This window comes from Notothenia coriiceps, unplaced genomic scaffold, assembly GCF_000735185.1.
Source record: "Notothenia coriiceps isolate Sejong01 unplaced genomic scaffold, NC01 NC01_scaffold00029195, whole genome shotgun sequence".
In the NCBI taxonomy this organism is placed as follows: Eukaryota; Metazoa; Chordata; class Actinopteri; order Perciformes; family Nototheniidae; genus Notothenia; species Notothenia coriiceps.
The window spans coordinates 337834-359829 of NW_011361896.1; the positions used below are offsets into that span (position 1 = coordinate 337834).

Genomic DNA, 21996 nt, shown 5'->3' on the forward strand with positions numbered 1-21996 from the left:
GTCCCTCAGAGCTGGGTTAATAGCTCTTGGTAAGGTTCTCTCAGACTTGGTAAATATCTCTCAAATTTCTTGGTTGAATGCTGAGTGAATTTCTTTGTGAAATTAGTGGAATGAATTGAGATGTTGTTGTGAATATTAGGCCCGCCAGCTGTAAGGAATCTTCCTCCGAATTCATGCGGATAGGTATGGGTTTTTGAATGTTAATACCCGCCATCTGTGTTGGAATATAGGAGTGTGGTTGTGAATATTAGGCCCGCCACCTGTGAGGAATCTTCCTCCGAATTCATGCGGATTAGTATGGGTTTTTGAATGTTAGTACCCGCCATCTGTGTCGGAAAAAAGGTATGAAATTGATGTGAATTGATTGGGTGAAAATGAAAGTTTGAATGTGCTTTTTATTAACACCGGTCTTTTAAGAGGAAATGCCTTTAAATTCTATCGAGATATTTTAAATGTCACAACTGAATTGGGCCGTTGAAGTAAAAAATTATGGTAATAAATGTAAAACTGTGAATTAAAGTTTCATATTTGAACATGATCACAGCATGATAGGTTTAGTATGATTATAATGTTGTAAAGAGAGAAGGTAAAAACCCTTTATTAGTTTGGACCTATTTTTCTTCAAATAAACTGATCCCACCTTTTGGACTGGGACAACTTAAAAGACATCTGCGCTCTCCTCTCCTGCTTCAAAGGTAAGATTACACCCTGCCACACTCACACTTAGGTAGGGCCACACCTCATTTACTGATATCAAAATCCTTCGGGATCGCTTAAACAGAGAGTTGTCTGAATTGAAACAGCAGTTAATTGAACCTGGTTCTTCAGGGAGTTAATAGAGGGGAGATCTTGCTGACGTTGGTGGATCTGAGCCAAGCAGTAAACTTACATAAACTCAATAACTTCGGTTAGGTCAATTAGTAGGTCAGAGTAATTTCCCGGAATAAATTATCAGGACCTCACCAACTCTTACAATATGTAATTTATATATCATATGCATACATTTTAAAACCTTTTTTTCTAAAATGTCTAACCTTTTAGATTGAGTATTCCTGTGGTTCATGTCCCTTCTACTGTAGTTATGCATGTAGACTTGTTGCTGTTTATTATTTTTTATTTTATTCCACTTTATTTTATTATATTTATAAATGTATAAAGATTTTAAAGATTGTAATGCCTGAACACACTGCTGCTACTGTAACTAAATCATTTCCCAATTTGGGATCAATAAATCACCTATCGATCTATCTATCTCTCTATTTATTGAATAGATAGCATGTGGTTGCTAATGTTAGCAAACATTGGAGAGGTTTTGCTGAGTCAAACAAACAGTGAGTCAGCTTGATAACTTGATGGCTCCTCTCTCCTTGGGCTAGCCTTACACAACTTCGATAGGTTTAAGCAATTCAAATAATCGTCACTTGTGACCACAATGGCATCTATTCAGAAAAAGCTACATTTGGAAACAGATACATTAATAATGTAGGCTATATCAGTATATTAGGTAATACTTTACATACAAGAATATTCTTAATTATTTTACGTATTTACAAGATATATGCAATAACCTTTTTACCGCACAACTTATTATCTAATGCACTTTAGATGTGTGTGTTTTTTTTATTCATGTGACTTAATATAAATACACACTATTTATGATTACATAAATACGTTAAAACATCAACAATAATAATAGAAAGTAAGCAATATGTATCTAATTGTCTGCTTTGTTTCTTACGGAAACAAAGACACCTTGTACATTTAAAAACTATAACAAAGGGTATTTAATATCACATTTTTAGAAAATGTCCAAGAATGCATTGCATCACGCTGACATTGAGCCTCCTATCTGCACCATGTTTTAAATGGAAATCATTAATCTGGCTTGCACATTAACACTGATTTTTAACTTAGTTCCGCCTCGGTTCAAAGTACAAAAGTGAATATATCATTGGGATAGTTTCTACATCTACTTCCTTCTTCATAAATCACTGCAGTGTTTCCTTATGTTCAGAGTCAAATCCGGTCAAAGATTGAAGGTAATGAAGATCTTATCAGTGCAGGTTTATAGACCAATAACAGTCTGAGATATACTGAATACTCATCGTGAATCCATCACTGCTTTGAGAGCTGCACGAGGAAACAACAAGGACCTTTATCAGGACCCAACTGAGCTGTTTATTCAACACTGATGACAAACAGAGGTACAGTGAGCCCAACCTGAAGAAAACCAGGCCAGGATAAGCAAACAGATTTCTCTGGACGATGTTTAACAGAGTCGTCCACAAGAGGAGGGCGACCATCACAGATCTGCCTCTCTACTACTCCGGACACCTGAGGAAGAAACTCACCAAAGAGAAGGTGAGAGCGAGGGGGGGGGGGATTCAGGCAGGAAAATGTGTGTGTGAGAAGAGAGGACTAATAAATGATAATGTTTTACAACTGTGTTACATTTTGCTGCCACGTATTCAAAACGCTGTTTTTTGATTTTCAGGATTTCAAGAAATACTACGGAGAGCTCCGAGGAGCCACTCTGTTTCTGTACAAAGATGACACTCAGGATACAGTAAGCAACATGTAGATTTGACAAGTGGAAGCAGAATTGTGATGTACATAACAACAAGTAAATAAACAGTAGTTCATCAAACTGTGAATTTAACAATTATTAGAGAATAGATTGTTAAGCTTTACAATCAAATTCAAAGAAGGAGACACAGAGGCCAGGGTGCGAACATTCGTTTTTCTTATATTCACATCATAACTCACCCCTATCAATGTATACATGTTTTGTTGATTATTATGTGTCTCACAACAAGTAATAGTTTGTGTACTTTCTCAGTACACAGAGAAGCTGGAACTGGGGAAGCTGAAGTCCATGCAGTTACATTCTCCGTATCAGAAGAAGACCCCAACCATCTTCACACTCACGCTGCAGACAGAGGAGGTGCAACTACAGGTGGGGTTTTGTTATCTCCTTGCAACTCAAAAACTCAATTGAATACATAAAAACATTTAAATTAACAAAGAGATATGGACTGTGACATATTACCAACATGTCGGCTGTTTGTGTGACTGTACAGATGGACAACTCTGACACAGGAGAGGAGTGGAGAGGCTACATCCTGACTGTGGTTAAAGTAAGAAAACATACAAACCTAAAGACACTCTGGCGGGTTTACATTCACAATTTGGCATCAATGAAGTATTTCTAATCTGATCTATTGGACATAAATATTTAAAATATGAATAAATATTAAGTAAATACTAGGAACACTCTCCCCTCAATACTTAGGCTATAGTGAGGGTAAGGATAAATAGAAGGAGGAAGCAATGTCTGCAGACCAAAAAATAAAAGTTATTGTTATTACAGATGATCTCTGTTTCTCTGCAGAGAGAGATTCCCAGTAAGCTGCAGCTGCTGCCTGGCCAGATGTTGCAGCTGCAGGATGCTCTGGATCAGGAGAGGCAAAGGAATCCCACCACGCAGCGGCCAGAACTTCCACCCCGCCCACTCTTCCTCTGCACACCCTCCCCCTTCCAATCCCCCAAAGCATCTGCCTCCCCCTCCTCCACACCGCCCAAAGACAAGACTGACAACAGCCCTGAGATTCCTGCGTAAGTTTCAGTCTTTCTCCAGAAACAGTTAGCAGTCCGCGTGGGACACAACAGTGAGACTCAGACTAGTGAATAAGTATTAGTTAAAGTTCTTTAATAGACTTAGCCAAAAGTTACCACTTCAGCAGCACCATACTTTCTTTCCTATCTACATTTTGGAGTTTTTAACACATGTTTATTTACTATTTATAGTGTCATTTATGGAACATTTTACTACTAAAAACAAGGCAAATAGTTGTTTTTTTATATAATTTATGGCTGTTGAAAGTATATTGTGATTAATGGAGTCATAAAGAAATGTCCAAAAGTGAATCTTTGTGAAACTTTGACTGTGATAATTCAACATAAATAACAAGTATGTATGTATGTAAATTAGCCCATATTTAATACCAAATTGTTTAACCTAATTTGCATATTTACACATCGAATTTAGGAAAACGTGTATTACACATGTAAGCAATCATCTGGGGGAAGTTTGCCTGTTCATACATTAAAATGTTGAACCTTTTTCACACGATATAAAACATTATGCAACAGGGTTTGGTGCATTGTTGATGGCCCAGAGTAAATCCCTTCCAGTTACTGCTAATCTTAAACTGATAAACAACTTCTCGTCCCTTGCCCTCTAATAGCTCACACGGGGACCTTTGTAACCTTCACTGGTAATAAGGAAGTGTGTATGTTTTTTTCTTTGGCATCGGCAGGTGTTTTTTCCATGTGTCTCGAAAAGAGGCTGAGCACATGTTGAAGGTGAACCCCGAGTGTGGAAGCATCATCCTCCGCCCGTCCACCCTGGCCAACAACTACGCCCTGACCCTCAGACAACAGACGCCCAGGTCTGAAATGAACCTACAGGAATATGCAGGAATTTCCTCTATTCTATTCTCACAAAATGACTCAAATGATCACATTTTCTTTTCTCGACTTATGGAAAGCTTAAAAGAGAACATGAATCTTTGGTTTTATATTTCGTATACTGTATCACTTGTATTATGCTTGTGTGAGTCAAATGGCATATGTACAGGAAGAGAAGTGTCTACCAGGAAATAATTACAACTCAACTTTACAACTTTGTAAAATAAGTCTTAAGTACGTGTTTTTCTACACAACTAAATGTTACTAGAATCAACAGTGTCTTCTTAACAAAGACCCGCAATAGCATTATGGATCTTTCTCACTACTTTCATGTTATTATCATGATCATATTTAACCATGAGATGCTACAGTTGATCAAAGGATGAATACATGTAAAAGTGGTTGTTGATTTTGTCACGTTCTCTGCGTAAGCCTGAAGGGAGGTGTACGATGTCAGACCCTTTAGCTTTATTATTTTTGTGATCAACTGTCTATGGCTGCTGACCTTTCACTCAGTGATTAGCAGCTGCGTCATTAGCCAAAGGCCTTTACAGCAATCAGCTCTAATCAAGCCTTTCATAATGCCTTTCAGGCCTCATTTCAGCTTTTAAACGTACAACCATAGAAAGTTTAGTCTTGTTTTGAACCTGGATCATCTGCAGATTAATAATGCCAGACCTGATTTGTTAGGCACAATATGAGATGAATGAATCCCTGTTTTTGTCAGATTTGCTACCAAATATACAAAGAATCCATGTGTTGTTGTTTATTAAAGGCACCATTAAGCAAATTATCCTCCACTTGTTGCCTTTCAGTGGACCCATCCTGAAGAACTTCAGAGTGACCTCCACAAACGTGGGGTTTGTCATTGAACTGGACACAGCAGTAAGTACCAAACTTTGTAAAATTACGTTTTTCTTTTTCGTGGCTTGTCTTCATGTGTCCTCTCCTCTGTAGGTGACAGTCTCCTCCTTGAATGAGGTTCTGAAATTCTTCCTTCACAAGACTGAGTACCAGCTTCACCCCTACATGGCACCTCAGCCCTACGACACTTGCATCGGTGAGTGGAACTCTGCTGTGAGAAGACTTCAGTGACAAGTACACAACCCCTAACAGTGTTTATCTGTGTTCAACAGACATGTCTCCTGTCCCAAAGTGTGTCGGCATCTCCTCAGCTATACTTAAAACAGTACCCAAAGCAAAAGTGGCCCCTATGCTGCATTCACAGACCAAAGAAGAACTTCCGCCGCCTCCAACAAACCAAGACGGCGGAGATTACGTGATGCCAGATGATCATGATACCAACCTAAAGTCAGGTGAGAATGAATGAATATTGGTTTTAACATTAGTAATAGAAAAGCACTTAAAGTGTACATGACTAAGAAATGCAGTCTAAATCCCACAACAGGTGAGCTGGTAGCATTATAGGAACGCCTTTGGCATACACTTCCACATTGACTATAAGATTAACTAATTATTGGAGTCAAATTGTAAAAGTCATGTCACTCTGACCTCCCATCCGTCCCTTTCTTGTGAATGAGACATCTCAGGAACGGTTAAAATTTCTGTTGAATGCTGTTAGACTCAAGGATGAACTGCTTAGGATTTTTTGGTCAAAAGTCAAAATCACTCTAACCTCAAAAACACATTTTTGGCCATAACTCAGTATTCATCAGCTTATTTAGAAAGTTTCAAGTAAATGTCTTATCGGACAAAATGATGAAGTGATGACTTTATCAGACATGGATGTAAACTAGACTGTTATTCCTGTTTCTTTTCCTACGCTGTATATGGAAATGTTTTTTATAGCTTGAAAAGTGGGAAAACATTTTTTTTTTATGTTTTCTATCTAACACAGTTCAGATGGATAGAGAGCTGGAGGGGGTTTTAAAGTTACGGAGAAAAAACCTGTACACTGAGACTGAGGAAGTCAACACGAACAAGAATCAGAGCAGTGAGAAACCTCCGTCAGCCGCTGTGCGGTGGAGCGGAAACACTTCAACCATCTGAGCAATAGTCCGCTGGGCTCATAGACCTCATAAAAGGCTCATTTAATGTTTAACCTGTAACGTCAGCTGGGAGAATGCACGCTCCTGCCACCTTTAGTCACTTTCAGAAATTGTACCGTACAAAGTAAAAATGTTCTCAATCTCTTAACGCAGGGGTCTCAAACTCAAATGTTGGCACTAAACACGCAAGTACAACATTGGCCGATGGGAATTACATTAGTTTGGCTTTGGTCATAAGTAAAAGTGGTAATAGTAGTTTCTAAAACATGTGATTGCGCTATATAGAAACAGGGAAACAACATTATTACATCTTGTGCTTTGGAGTAGATGAACGTACCAAATGTTTTATAGGTAGATACTTTTTAACATCTCTCCAGTATTTTAGAGATATTGCAATACAAACATGTTAAACTCATGGTTGCGTGAGTTATCCAAATGTCTGGATAACAAAAACAAATCATTCTAAACACATGTATTTTGAATCTGGACCTCGAGCCATTCGTTTGAGACCCTCGCCATTTCGATACAGTAGTTGGGTATATGCGAGAAAATAGCAAACAGATTTTTAAAGATGAGAATAGGAGTTCAAGGCTAACGATTAATTGTTATATTTATTATTAACAACTGAAATCAATGGATCAGTTACATGTGATACGGATGTTTTTTTGTCTCACAGTTTGGAAGGTTATCATGCTTTCTTTTTTGCTCATTAATTGTGTTTTTAAAAGTGTAAAAATGAACATTACATCAGATCAGAACGATTGTACATTTTGATATGAAAGAATGATCAAACTGTAAAATACAAAACTGCACATACCGGTGAATCTTACGTTTCTTTCTTTTGTTCAAAAGCACAGAATTAAAAAAACATGATCCAGGATGATCATTATTCTTTATTTTTCCACACATAAGCCAACATAACTGTTTTGAATAATATAATCATATATTTGTACAAGTTATTCCATTTAGATTGAGATTCTTATTTTTAATAATTATCATGGAACATGTTGTAGTTTAAAGTCTTAAAGGAATCATTCATCACTCAGTAAAGACAGCAAGACTGTGAAAAATATTCAATAACAAAAGAAAAGAAACTCCCTTTTGTCTCCTCCTTCACTGCAGAGTGTTTCAGAGAATCCACCTCTCCTCATTCATCTCACACTTCTCACACTCTCTCGTAGCAGCAATCAAATATCTGTAATAACTTAACACCTTAGGATTTAAAAGATAAAAACTGAATAAATAAAGAAGATTGTTCTCCAATGAAGAAACGCCTCCATTGTTGTTGTTGTTGTTGTTGTTGTTGTGACATTACTTCTCGGTGAGTGACAGCTGCAGGATCCTCTCCAGCTCAGTCTCCTCCTCCTTCTGCTCCCTGTGACACAAATAAGACACATATATACTTGTGGTTATACTTATGTGTCACTCCCATGTACTTTTACTAGTCTTTTGTCGCTCCTGCTAACGTTTTGCACATGTTTGACCTGTAATTTATCATTATTTTATTTGACAATCTGCCTAAATTATATTTTATAAAATAGTTTTATTAAAATTCATTATTTTAAGCTGACGCAACTGCAATTATGTTCTGCTTGTATAATGACAATATGGCCACTGGCTACACCGTAACCGTCAACATTTCGGTTGTTGTTGCTGAGGTCGGGTTTCAGTAAACAGACACAAGAACAGACAGTTGTAAACATTGGGTTTCAAGAGAAAAAGGAGTAGATATTTTAAAAGAACTCCCTGTAGATACAACAGTCTCAGTTTAAAAGTTAACTCTGGTCACAGATTAAAAGTGTGCTAAGGCAAAACTATCATGAATGTAGAAGAGTGGGGTCAAAATATCCATGAAGGTGTTTTTAAATGTTTATAAAAAATGTAAAGTGTACTTTCTTCAATCAGACAGTAATAAGTCAGCCAAGGCTCACGTATGACCATCAAACAGCAATAACAAAAAGCACTGTTCCCACTATACAACCTTGTCTTAACAATATTTGTTTCTATTTTTGCCATCTCTGTATTAATGTGCACAACTTTGAACATGGGACCGAGGAAAAGAACAGATTTGGACACCCCGCTGAGTCGCAGACGCTGTTTGCCACCATATGCGCCAAGTTGGGAGTCTGAGATGGAAGAGCAGATTGCTGCACTCTCTATGTGGGAACACTCGTTTGTAGTTCGTTTTGAGTGACTTTGATTCGTTTTAGTTGCTTTTCCGTTATGGTATTGTATAATGTCTCAAAGAATGAAAATACACATAGACAAAAAATATACTCATTGGACATCTGAACGACTTTTACATAATGTCTGTGCATATACAAGAGCAGACTGCATGTGAAATACAAAGGAATGAACTGGGAAACAATTGTGGCACATGCTGATCTCCTGAAACCTCTGTTTAGTTTCTGTTATTCAACAGGCAGGTGACAGATATTCATGCTTACTCGTGTTTCAGTAGTGATTATAGCTTTAAAAACTTAAACAAATATTACATTTATGTTTATTTTAAATTGGTTTATAACTCTTCACCCTTCAGTAAAGGGAACTTCCACACCACCACTATGTGCAATATAAATACCATTACCATCATTACAAAACACTCTCTGCTATATAACATGTGCAATATTACTATTATTATTAGTAATAATGTTTGATAAATAACGTGCAATTACGTAACGACCATTACGGTTTTTGCACTACTAAATGCTGTAAATATTTACATTAATTATGTGACCATTTATGTTTCCTGTAGTTATTGAATTGCTCTTTTTACTGCACTGTTAGTGTACAGTTGTATTATTATTCTGCTGTGTTTATTGTGTTTTTGTAACTCTGGCACAACAATTTCCTTCGGGATGAATAAAGTCCTATCATATCTGTTCTTATCGTATCTAAACACGGATATATTGTTGTAGTTTTTCTTAAAAGACATTGTTTGTATCTATTTTACGAAGAAAAACTGCTTATTTGTGTTACCCCGGTCCACATACTGTACGTTAGTCCTGTGATGGACCGGTAAATGTCCTGCATGAAGGTGTGCTTTATCTCAGGTAATATAATGCACATGCCCTTCTCTTTGTTTCCCTCCTGCCTCACCTGTCTATCTCCTCCTGTTCCCGGCACGATATCTCCATGGCGAGGCGCAGCTGCTCGTCGAAGCTGGTTGCCATGCCGATATGTCCGGACAGCCGTGGGTTGGTCACTGTGCTGTAGGAGAGGTGGGAGTCGACGGGGGGGTCGGACGGGGAGACGGGGGCTGACTGGCTGGGGTCCGCCGTGTCCTCTCCCTCTCTGCTGGACAGTGAGATGGACAGAGACTCCTGGATCGCCCTGAGAGAAAAAAAATAAAGATATAAAGACTTGGAGTGAAGTGTAATTAAACAAAGAACAAAGATAGCTTAACAGGGAAGGTTCACTGCGGAGCTCCATTACAGTATGAATGGGAGGTACTGTTCCCAAGAGAAGGAGGAAGAACGAATTAATCACCGACCTCTATTTAGAGACGTTTAATTAAATGACTCCACCAGCAAGGGGTTTCCAATAATACGAAGGAATTATGAACAGACATGAGTTCAGTGACAAATACAAATGTTCATATTTACACTTAAAGACCAAAGAAAGTACATATCTGTACTGAGCTGATCCATTAAGTTACCTGAATTATAGCACAGACTCTGTTAAATAATTAACACCTATCCACATATTCACTGGGTATCAATCATTTGAAAAAAGTCTAAATATCTTTTCATTGTTTTTGTACTGGAGACACAAAAATGTAATCAATTAATCGTGGCTATATCAAATGATAGAGTTGAATTCTGAGTCAGCTCACCTCTCCAGCTGAGAGTCGCCTTCGTACAGCGGAGACGGGGGCACAGGGCGAGTGTTGGTCAGGGCCTCCCAGATGGTCACCTAAGAAGCACACTTAGATACTGAAAACCTGCCTTTAAATATAAAAAAGGGAAGAATCAATCCCCCGTCACACACGTAACTCTGAGTCTGATCATTCTAACCTGGTCGCTCTCTGTGCCGGCGTCCAGCAGGCTCTGCTGGATGGCAAATTGCAGCAGGTTATCATCCTCGTCCCTCATTGGCTCGCTGCGGCCGGGACCAAGAGTAGCGTAGTCTGCGGGGGGCTCAAACACTGAGGGGTCCACCTCACATTGGAAGGGAGGGGGAGCCTCACCTGGGGGAAGACAGGTTACAACATCACTGCACGTGCAAGTAAATATATGTCCAATTTAGCAAGCACTTTCAAACCTGTGCTATGTTTTGGAAACAACTACAACCTTATTTTATTTGTTTAAGTCCTTTATTTGCAAAAAACGAAGAAAAGAAAGTCCTAGTTTTTTTTTTTATGAGATCATAACTAGTGTGTATTTACCAGCTTCTTCAGGGGTCTCCGGTGTGTGAAGCGTCACAGAGCTGACCGGCTCGTCGCAGCCACACAGGTTACTGAACGTCACTCTGGCATTCAACACGTGAAACAGGGGAATCTCTGGAGGACAGATAGAAATCGACGAAAGATTTAAATGGCTGATTATTCCAGTAGCACAAGAGGGAAGTGAAAATAAAAACACATAGTTATAATCATGAGTGAGGAGGCGTCAGATGGCACACACAAAAGCATGAACCACGCTTACAAATGAGCCCAGAATTAAGATCTAGTTCTCACCATTTTAGTTCTCACGTGTCGAGAGCTACACCTGGAACAGCGCTGTCCAAAGTGTGGAGATAAGGCTGACTATGCGAAACTGCATATACTTAAATAGGAGACTGCTCAGACTAACTGGAGCATCACAAAGAAGCACGAAGAGGCCAGAAACAGCAGAGACAGGCAGCAAGGGAAAACAGTATTTATAGCTAGCGTATGTTCGTATTGAATTTGGTGAATTATGGTTTATTTTGCAAGTTCTGTCTACTTGATGAGTTAACAAGATAATAAAGATCATCCTAGTTCTGTGAAAGAGAAACACTTTAATTCAGAAGATTAATTTAATTTTTCTGATTTCTGTGAATAAATATTCTCTTTTGATAATTTGTGAGTTTATTTTATTTATTTATTTCACTTAAAAAATCGAAGAGACTTAGCTTTCAAACACATCTCCTAACCCTACTGTGTGACCTCTCATACCCACCTATCTTGACAGGGAAGCCTGGCGGAAGGCGCAGGGTGATGAAGTCACGGAGTTTGGCGAAGTGGGCGTTGGAGATGGCCATGAGGTCGATGATGGGTGTCACCTGCTCGGCCAGGGACAGAGGGTGACTCTCACTCAGCCACAGCGTCGCTTTAAATCTGGAGAGGACACGGAGACACACAAGAGAGCTTTAAGGCCTGTTGCTATTGGTGATGAACATTACTGCCGCGTGTTTCCAGGGTTGCATCGTACCGCTGGACTTTGCTGGTGAGCTCGACGGGACGTCCGATGTCGCGGTCGTTCAGGTTGAACTCCTGGTCGAAGTACTCCTCGGCTGTGATGGCGGTGGGGTTGTGGGGACTGGCACACTGCAACACATTACTCTGACAGAAACACAGAGAGAGTTAGGAGTGACGTTGTGTTCATCAAAGAAGACTGCAGGAGGTGTGTGTGAGATGCACAGGTGCAGTCGAGACTCTTACCCCATTTTGAGCTGTATGTTGTTCAGCAATCCCCAGGAAGGACTGCAGAGGAGTCTTTGAGCCTGAGTGGGAATACAGAAGGGAAATCATCCTCACTCTGCTCTGCTTATTCACTATAGACTCTACAAGGAAGGCAAGGGGTACGTCTAGAATAAAAGGGTCAGTCATGAAGAGAACATTTCATTTGTTCTATGAGTCAAATAGAAATACTCAGTCATCGATTTTGTTTGATTTAAGATAAGATAAGATCAGATAGTACTTTATTGATCCCAAATTGGGAAATCTTTGTGTTGCAGCAGCTTAAAAAAAAAATGGCATTTTACAATAGAAATGACAAAGACTAGAAATAAACAAGAAAGTAGAAATATACATGTTCAATTTACAAATTAACAACACAAAAATATAAAGCAAGTTATTATATATACATAAGTATGTGAGGGATGGAATATTAAATATTAAACTGAATATAAAAATGTAAAATGTACAGTGGGATTTTAAGTCCAAGAGAAGCTATGGAGAGTTATTGCAGTGGGCAGGAATGTTTTCCACATTACCTTACATGTACTGAGGCTTAGTTTGATTTTCTCTGCACTTAGTTTGGAACCTGATAACACTAATTTGACACAGTGTGTGTTCACCTTTGCTCCTCGACTTATCCTGGTCTGATAGATGCTCTGTCCTGGACCGAGTCACCAGCTCCACATTGGTGGCACTGTACACCTGGACACAAAGATAGAAAACACTCTCGAACACATTTCCTTTTACATATTGTTCAAGTTAAGTTCATATTAACATATTTGTGTGAGTAAGGGTAAATGAGACTAATATTCTGGCCAAAATGTATTACTTTGTTTCCTTCTCCCTTTGTAATATTTTCCTCCCTTTTATGTCAAGGAAAATAGATTAAGATAATGGTGAAGTTTTATTTTTTTGAATGCATTTTAATTGAGTTTTTTTTTGCCTACAATGCTGACGAATCAATGTTGAGAGTCAATATTATTGTTTAATAACTAGGTCGCAGTCTTGTCATCATCCTGGATAAAAATGGTTTCTGGCGAACATACAGTATCAAGCTTAAGCAAGTTTTCATCAAATTGGCTCTGCTGTGACTTACCTTGGCTTCGTACCCGCTGACCGACTCACTCTTCTCAGAACGCCAGCCCCAGATCCCAGACTTGTTCCTAAACAAGCAAAGAGATCATAGTAAGGGCTCACAAAGTCAATGTTTGTGGGGACATGGTGTAATGTGGACGATAATGGGCTGTTTCCAGGCTGATATCAGGTTTTGTGGCTGTAACAATTCTAGTTTGTAGATATGAACACAGTTTGATCTTGTTACCGTTCAAAGGCAATGTTGCGAGTGTTGAGGTGCGTGGAGACGATGGGCGATGTGATTCTCTGCGCTGTGTTCTCCTGCGACGGCTGCATGGCTGCCAGGAGGGAGGTGGCGTCACGGGGAGACAACACCAGCGGCTCAGTGTACACCACCTGCTTCTCGTGGTCCACCTCCATCACCACGGCACCTTCATCTAAGAGGAGCACACAACAGACACATTTAAACCTCCAACAGGTTTGTTTCTACAGCTTTCAGGATGGCAAGTTTCCATGAAAAAAATGAAGGAGGGCACCTTCTCCCTTGAAGATGTAGCTGCGTCGTCCTTTCAGCCAGGTCATGTGTTCAAAGCCCAGGAGAGTGGTGTCCACTCGGAGGCACGAGCCGCTCTTCCACACCCGGTACACGTCACTAGGACACACCTTCGACACCAAAGGCACTGAGAGGGAGATCAAAGAAGAGGCGAAGCGGTTTAGAAACCAAGAGGCAAACAGTGAGGTAACAAACCGGGAATGGGTGAAGTACAGTGCAAAAGAAAAGAGATTTACATGCCAAAGTTTTCTGGAAATTGTGTGGTGTAAAAACATCATGCTTTTATATTGTAAGACGCCCTTTTTAAGTCCTTCACCCTTGGCTTGGTTTGTGTTGGGAACTCTGGGTTTCTAGCGGTTACCACAAGAGGTAGACCTTCATTCTTGTAGTACCATGGATACACAAAGTATTTTACAACCTATAATGATTAAAAACACATAAAAGTAAGCAAAGATCAAATGTAGAACTGAAATTCTTTGCCATTGAATGGATGTGTATGTCAACTAGCTCTATACTGCTTCCTTAAAGCAAACTGACTGGGACTTGAGTATGGTGAAATCATCAACAGTACAGTCTTTAAATGTCTTGCTCTAATTTATTAAAGAATATATGTGTAGTACAATACCACATTGCATATATGTATGATCTTTCTTGCAATTACTGAATCACAATAGTACTACAATGTAAGAATTGTAACTGCTGCATCTTCTGCAGATTAGAAGAGGCAAAGTAACCAAACTCGACAAAACACATTACATGACTTAATAATGCTGGTAAATATCTTTATAATAAAAACTAATTACAGATAACACTTTAGAAGAGTTATCAGTCATCTGTATTGTTTTAAAGCTTCAAATGATCCTGCCCTGTCTCGTGTGTACCAATGTTTCAAAGTGACTGACAGCTGCTGTCTCGGAGCTGTCCCTGCACTGTGGTGCTGAACCTGACCTCTGTGAAACACACTCACCCCAACTGGTGAATTCCCACTTCATCTCCACATAGAAGTCTCTCGCCTGGAAAAGAAGAAATGTTAATGCTTTCTGGTTTAGTTGTGAACATGATGGAACAGTGCCTCAGTTTAAAGAGATTTTTAAAAACCCACCTGTACGGAGTGGCACTTGTATAAAATAATACAATAACATATAATTATGTTATTTGTTTTATCTCACCATGTTTAACCACCTCCTTAACTCCATGTTTTTAAAACATTTATTTTGTAAATAGTTATATTAAGTGTGTCTTTTGTTTTGTTTGATGATTCAATATTATGATATACATTATTGTTTTAGAATTATACAAATATAGCTCTAAGGCGTGGTTTATGTGCTCTTTGCAACAGGTAAGACTTCAAGACCTAGAGGCTTACATATTTGAAAGAAATGGCCAAATGAAAGCGGTTTACCTGTCTTAGCTTGCTGAGCAGCTCTGGGATGCCCGCCAGTCTCTCAGTGGCCCGTTTGTAGTCTCGGTACTGAAGCACCAGCTGGACTAGCTCTGGGTCTCCGGTGCTCACCGCCTCCTGCAGAACTGAAACCCACATCCACATGTAATTGCAGTAGGTGCTTCTTAAATATCTAAGCAACCTGAGGACATGAATCCAGCAGCCACACACTCACTGGTCCAACCCTGTGAGTTGTGGTGTGTGGGGTCTGCAGAACCTCCCAGCAGCACCCGGGCAGACTCCAGGTGGCCCAGACACACCGCCAGCTCCAGCGGGGTGCGCCCTCTCGGATCCAGGCGTTCCACATCCTGCTGCAGAACCAAACACACAAGCAGCCTCAGCGCAATGCAGTGCATACTATAACAATAGCATCCGTGCACTGCACACACATCAGCTGCAGAAATACACCTCCTTACCTCTTTCTTCTGCAGCTCTCGATCGAGCTCCAGGTACTGATTGTTCCACACCAGAGCATGCAGAGGAAACCCTTCTTGTGCCATGGTTGACAGTTAACACAGTATAAAATCTATTTGTGCAATATGACTCCTGCAGCCGACTGATTGCACTGACACCACACCAGACCAGCTGATCGCCACAACTGGCTGGCTAGCTGGCTAGAAAATGGGTGAATGCTGAAATACTTTACAGGAAAGACTGTCACTAGGCAGTTTATCCAATAACGTTGGGCATCAAAAAAGTAGAGTTATGTGCGTGCCTATTTAAATGAGTGGGCTGAGTTAGCTCACCTAACTCAGCCCACTAATTTGCTGTAGTTAACTGACAGCTAGCTGAGCTAACGGTGGCTAACTGGCTAATAACAACATTGTTTCCTTCTCCACTTGACACCTGCTTTCCATTATTCACAAAGCAAGACAACTAATGCAGCCGAGCAGAAATGTACCTCCCCAGTCCGTCCATCTCTCTTTCACGCTGGGTTTAAGAAATAAATATGGGTGAAATCGCCAGCTGATAAAGTTAGCTAGCTCCCCCGCTGTCACTGTAACCACCCCTGTTTATATAGCAGGGATGTCAAGCACGGTGTGTCAAAAAATAAATCCACATTCGGCCTTTATTCCACTTTCACATCCAGGTCACCCGAGCTGAAGCCATCCCATATGGTGCAGGTGACAGTAGCTGCAGATAGAGACCAGTCCCGATCACTAACTCATCTAGCTGCATCGATGAAGTCTATTTAAAGCTGCATCAGCGCTATTTATTTATTTATTTACGTGGGCGTCGCTTTATTTCCAGGTTCTGGAGAGACGCTGGGGGGAGCAGAGGAGGGGCTCATTCTGATCTGACAGGGCAAATAAACCAGTGAACATCGAGCAAGAATTGGAGTGTAATTTTACATTTCAATCGTGAACAAGCTACTTTTATTTTTACTAATTTAGCTGGAGGAATGATGCCATGTTATGCTAGCCTACTTCTACTCCACTACATACCAGAAGGGCTAAGAAATAGTCCTTATATTAACACATTATTGCATCAATAATTATTCAAAAATATAACATACCATTATCTTCAAATCAACATTCTGCATTTACTTTACTACATGAAGTGTTTGAAGTATATTTGGATGCAAATACTTTGGAACTTTTACTTAAGATTTTTGGGTACCACTTTACAATAAGGCTACCCTTATAAAGGGTTTACGAATAGTTTGTAATTCATGTATTAATTAGATGTGTCGTGAACACTTTATAAATCATTAATAAGCTTTTATAAGACACGAGATAAACAGGGCAACTGTGACCGGTTGCTTGCCAAATAGTGAGCCCACAAGCATCTGTACTGCGAAGTCTTATATTGGCTACTTCGCTTACTTCGTCTTCTTCATCAGCCAGCATCCTTGGTATCTGTTGCTCACTGAGTTGATTCTCGCTAAGTAGCCAATATAAGGCTTAGTCGTCTTGCCAAATAGTGAGCCTGTGTTGACGTGTGAAAACTATGTTAGAACTGATTTAAACATGGTTCTTAATGATTAATAAAGTGTTTACAACCTAATTCCTAAACTAATGATAAACCGTTTATGAATCCTTTATAAGGGTCTTATTGTAAAGTGGTACATATTTTTGATTGCAGGACGTTGAGTTGTAACAACTTCTACACTGTTATTATTACTTTTTATCTAAGAAACATATATAGTTCTTCTTCCACCACCGCATTTTTGTGATAAGACCGACCAGATGTTTCTGTTTTTTTTTATTGAAAAATAACACAAATAACATAAAGTGAAAAAAAGTATTCTGAAAATAATTACAATGCTACAGGAATCCCGTTTTGATAATCGAAAAGAGGAACACACATTTACACAAGTATATTTTGATATACTTATTTTCATTTGAAGGGATATGGCCTGGAGAGCAGTCTGGAAAGAGGCCTTTTGATACAGAACCACTACACTTTATAACGGAACCAAAAAATGAGCAACCCAAGCCCCCAAACTAAATTGTACATCCCTACACTGAATTGAACAAGGTCATGAAGTTCAGAGAAAAGTAGATACTTGGACATTTTCATCAATGAAAGAAAATAAATGTATCAAAGAGGGATGGGGAGCAGTTTTATCTAGAATAATAACATGTGACTGTAAAGGTTGTCTCTGTACAAAAACAAAACAAGTTTGGAAATAATAGCACCTGAAGTCTAACGTTTGTTGCACCGTTTATCCAACACCTAACCCTTGGCTCACTATTTAATGCAACCTGCCCTTTGCTGGGGGGAGGTGTTGTTGCCATGTCGATTGCCTTCTCACAGTCTTTTTACCCTTTTTACAAAAGCACATCCACTCGATGTGCATGTGCACTCACCATGTATACCACTGAACTCCTGCTGCACCCAAATGCCTTTCTAAGCTGAACGTACAAACACAAGGCATTGCAGTCACTCACTTTATAAATCACAAAGAACTGTCACCTTAAGTCATCTTGAAAATAAAAACTCTCAACGCATAGTGGCTGTGCATGAAGCGGACGTCATAAAACTTCTAAACATTTGCTCTCTTTGAATCTGACAAAAATAACCATCTATTTAGAGCACCCAGATGCAGCTGATGAGTTAAAATGATAAATGACATCATAAATAAGACTTAAAGGGCATCATCCAAACGTAACAATGCGGTTATACCCCAAAGGTGAAACTAAAAAGTATTTCCCAAATAGGAATCAAGATGGCGTCTGTCCAAAGAAGAGTTAAACTCTTTGTTATGAGCAATTCAATACAGAACATGAATTGTCATCCCACTCCTGGCAAAAATAGTCATTTTACTTTTCCAACACAACATTATTTCCAAAAATAACTGAAGAAAGCTGAGTTTACTGTTAAGGGTATATGGAACAAATGTATAGAAAGTTAAAGAAACTTTGTTTCAGCTTTGACGAGCCTCTCGCCAACACCAGTTTAGTGACTTTAGACCCCAGCCCTCCTCTGATGTGAAACAGGTGCTTGGTAACTTCCCTGCATGTCTGTGTCCTTTCTGTCAAACAGAATCACATCAGGACCTGCTGCCCGTGCAACTCGTATTGCCTCTGCAGTCACAGGAGCAGAGCCTAGGATATCCTCTGGATCAGTTTCTCATCTGATAGGAAGTAGAGCATGTTGACTGACAGCTCGGAGATGAAGGCCTCACAGGCGTTTCGGGAGACGCCGTTACAGCCTCGCAGGTCGAGCAGCGAGATGCAGGCGAGGCGGCGGAGGTACTTTAGACACGTATCTGACAGTTTACTGCAACCTGGGGAAGAGACAAGAACAAAGGGCCATTCAAAATGATCATCAACAGTTTCATATCAGACTTTTCATTTGACCAAAGCGGAGACTTGTAAACAACATTTTAGTTGGCCAAAAAAATGAAAATTGGTGCATCTGTAGTTTAGATCATAGTTTTGCTTCTTTAATATGATCTATCCTCATGAATCTCTCACCTCCCAGGTTGAGTTCTGTGACGGTGTTCCGGGTGGAGGAGCCCACTGCAGTCAGCAGGTTGATGGAGTTGTCCGTGAGGTTGTTGCAGTGGGAGATGTCCAGTTTTGTTAAATGTGGCATGTGGCGGATCACCAGGCGCAGGGTGGAGTCGCTGATGTCCAGGCCGGCTAGACGCAGACACTGCATGCTGCGCAACTGACTGCGATTGTCACAACCTGGAAGAAGAGAAGAAGAAAGGCTGAGTTTTTAAAGAAAAGGGAAAAATGAGAAGAAAGAGTATAACGTAGGGGATACTAGGATGCAAGAGTTTCAGAGGCTTTCCTCACCTGGAGGGGTGACTAGGTCCCTGATCTGAGAGTCTTTGACTCCGTCTGCATACCGCAGGTCAAGAGAGCGGAGGAGAGGGCACCCAGACGAGCAGAGAGCGGAAATAGATAACCATGAACACCCGGCCAGCATCAGATCCTTCAGCCCTGCAAAACAAAGGAAATGATCAAATACGGTGGAGGTGGGGCTAACTAAAAATAAACTCATTCAAAATGCATCTGGTTGCAAACCAGATTTTATAAAATAAAAAAGTAAATATGCGATTTAAAAAAAAGTTTGTTACCATTGGTTGAAAATCAAGAGTGTATTTGACGTACCAGGAAGTCGGCCAACGAGCCAGTTGAGCTGTTTTTTAGAGATGTTGGTCCAAGAGAGATCGAGTGTGATTGGCTGTCTCTTTATGATGCCCGTCAGAGCCTGAGGAGTCACGGTGCGTTTGATGCTCAGGTCGATCCGGGCCCATAGCCGCTTGTCTAAACACCTACGAACAAGCACACACAGATTTAGGACACATCCATTTCAAGTTATTTATCTGCAAAGCAATATGACCTACTGACACTACTTGGTTATTAATGCGGATACACACCATGTCACCACAGAGTTTGCTTTAGAAAAGATATTGAAAACAATTAGGAAAGAAGTTTGTGACAACTGAAATCCACTTCTCTAATTCAAATACTTTAAAAAACCTTTTGACTTTCAACGTCTGCATGAAACTAACGGTAAAAATAACCGCAACTCAGAACAATCTGATCGCCTTTAGATGGCTGTTTTAATGACAGCCAACCTAAACCTCAAACTACGACCTGAAGAAGAAATCTGTGAAATGATGTTTCCATTTCTCATGAAAAATGAAAATAAAATAATTAGCATTGGAGCTTAACGAAAACGGATATTTTACCAAACAGGAACACGATGCAGAGAATCAGATATTATAACCCCCTTCCGAGTAAACCCCTATCATCCAACAGGTCTTACCATTTGTACCAGTTCTTGCAGACGGCCATGCAGACGCAGAGATCTGCTCGACTCAAGTAACGGAAGACAGAGACCCAGACCTCCCTCTCGCAGCCCGGCCCGCTGGCTCCGTTCTCCCTCTCTGCCTCGCCCCCCCCCTCCTGCAGGGCGGACAGAGGGATGCGCAGATGTGGAAGATCGGGGGTCGACGAAGAGGAGGCGCCGTTGCTCAGTTTAGCCGGCCTGGTTTTCTGAGAGTCATCCAGCCTCTCTCGAGTGTCTGTGTGTCCGCTCGGTGTGTGTGGGCGTGCGTGCTTACTGGAGTGTGGATCAGGACCGCGGTTCCTAATGGGGGGTCTGGCGAGGACTCTGCTTTGGTTGTGTATTGTGGAAGGGGGAGCTTGAGGGGAGATGGCTTCGATGGCCGACGGGTCCCGCTGGGCTCTGGTTCTGGGATTTTGGAGTTTAACTTTTCTCCTCACCGTCTCACCGTCCTGCTCGCTCTCCTCCTCGTCCTCCTCTGCTCCGTTTTGGTTGGCCGCCTCGCTCAGGTCCTCCTCTCTCTCTTTGGCTGCCTCTCGCCTCGACTGTGGCTGGTTCTCCTTATCCAGCCCCCTCCCGCTGTTCTGCCCCTCTTCCTCGTCGCTGCTGGAGCTGCTGCTGTTGCTGCTGCTGCTGCTGCTCTCCTCCGTCTCCAACTCTTCATGGCTTCTTCCACTTCTCATGCCTCTCCCCGCCCCTCCCCCCCGCAGCCTCACCCCTCTCCCCCTCCCTCGGCGAGCCTCTCCCTTGGGCTCAAGTGCCAGATCGAGGGAAGACTGCTGTTGCTGCTGTTGCTGCTGCTGCTGCTGCTGCTGCTGCTGCTGTTGCTGCGGCTGCGGCTGGAAAGACCCCGTCCCCCCTGGAGAGCTGGGGTGAGGAGGCGCTCCGGCCCAGGTGGAGCCCCGGCCTCGGCCCTGAGAGAGTCTGCTGGTGGCGGAGCGCAGCTTGGTCGGCAACCTGGAGCACAGCGAGCGGAGGGAACGCTCCTGAGACGACTGCTTCTGTTGGGGAAACCAAAAAGGACAACAGATGAGAACAAGGTAGAATATGCTTCAAACTAGGGATACTCCGATCGATCGGTCACCGATTGAGATCGGCCGATACTCACTCTCTACCGATCGATCGGTGCTCTCTAAACATGCCGATCACGAGAGCCGATCGCATGACGTAAAATACATGACACTTTTCTCTGTGCGCGGCAAAACAAGCTCGCCAAAATGGCTTCACCGGTCTGGCATTATTTGAAGGTGTCCGAAAAAGACAGTAAAATAGCGGAATGCAACGTGTGTGAAGCAGAAATCCTGCAGCTCCACCCGCCGGACCGGTGAGCGGAGCAAAACACACAACACAAAGACATAACACACTTACCTATTTGATCTACCTCTGGAACAAGCTAAACTAGTTATAAATATATTTATTCTTCACTGTCGGGTCACTCATTACTAGATCAGTGAGCTGCATGAGATACTGACAGGCTGTCAGGAGAGGGAGAGAGGGCGAGAGAGGGGGAGAGAGAGAGAGGGAGAGAGGAAAAGAGAGCGCTTCCGCTCATTTCTCC

General features: G+C 41.1%; 3 protein-coding genes across 4 annotated transcripts in view; 1 reads left to right on the forward strand and 2 right to left on the reverse strand.

Annotated features, from left to right (window-relative positions):
- The first annotated feature begins 1986 nt into the window (after positions 1–1986).
- On the forward strand, positions 1987–7689 carry LOC104958702 (signal-transducing adaptor protein 1). 2 transcript variants are annotated; one of them, XM_010786473.1, is made up of 10 exons: positions 1987–2361; positions 2495–2566; positions 2840–2956; positions 3081–3137; positions 3392–3615; positions 4320–4451; positions 5286–5355; positions 5428–5530; positions 5607–5786; positions 7602–7689. In XM_010786473.1, the coding sequence occupies exons 1-10, from the start codon at positions 2266–2268 to the stop codon at positions 7658–7660; spliced, it is 1110 nt and encodes a 369-aa protein (XP_010784775.1). In that variant the 5' UTR covers positions 1987–2265; the 3' UTR covers positions 7661–7689. The 2 variants fall into 2 exon arrangements, with proteins under 2 accessions (XP_010784775.1, XP_010784774.1); XM_010786472.1 differs by lacking the exon at positions 7602–7689 and adding an exon at positions 6329–6968.
- On the reverse strand, positions 7072–16396 carry ankrd13d (ankyrin repeat domain 13 family, member D). The gene is made up of 16 exons (XM_010786471.1): positions 15605–16396; positions 15364–15499; positions 15150–15274; positions 14715–14760; positions 13731–13874; positions 13442–13631; positions 13217–13283; positions 12741–12822; positions 12103–12164; positions 11873–12003; positions 11621–11778; positions 10867–10980; positions 10496–10668; positions 10315–10394; positions 9579–9812; positions 7072–7854 (listed from the first exon to the last, which is right to left on the reverse strand). The coding sequence occupies exons 1-16, from the start codon at positions 15686–15688 to the stop codon at positions 7791–7793; spliced, it is 1890 nt and encodes a 629-aa protein (XP_010784773.1). The 5' UTR covers positions 15689–16396; the 3' UTR covers positions 7072–7790.
- Positions 16397–17378: 982 nt separating this feature from the next.
- The window catches only part of kdm2ab (lysine (K)-specific demethylase 2Ab), a 15040-nt gene continuing 10422 nt past the window's right edge, over positions 17379–21996 (reverse strand). Inside the window, 5 exon segments of the mRNA XM_010786479.1 lie at positions 17379–18921; positions 19112–19327; positions 19439–19585; positions 19757–19920; positions 20418–21439. Of these exon segments, the coding sequence (XP_010784781.1) occupies positions 18740–18921; positions 19112–19327; positions 19439–19585; positions 19757–19920; positions 20418–21439 (1731 nt within the window). The 3' untranslated portion in view covers positions 17379–18739.

Coding starts and splice junctions, on each gene's coding strand:
- ankrd13d (XM_010786471.1), bottom strand. CDS start 15,688: ATGGCACAAGAAGGGTTTCCTCTGCATGCTCTGGTGTGGAACAATCAG. Junction 11,779..11,872: donor CTCACCAGCAAAGTCCAGCG/GTACGATGCAAC, acceptor TGTCCTCTCCAG/ATTTAAAGCGACGCTGTGGC. Junction 10,981..11,620: donor AGGCTTCCCTGTCAAGATAG/GTGGGTATGAGA, acceptor TCTGTCCTCCAG/AGATTCCCCTGTTTCACGTG.
- LOC104958702 (XM_010786472.1), top strand. CDS start 2,266: ATGTTTAACAGAGTCGTCCACAAGAGGAGGGCGACCATCACAGATCTG. Junction 2,957..3,080: donor CAGAGGAGGTGCAACTACAG/GTGGGGTTTTGT, acceptor GTGACTGTACAG/ATGGACAACTCTGACACAGG. Junction 5,531..5,606: donor GCCCTACGACACTTGCATCG/GTGAGTGGAACT, acceptor TGTGTTCAACAG/ACATGTCTCCTGTCCCAAAG.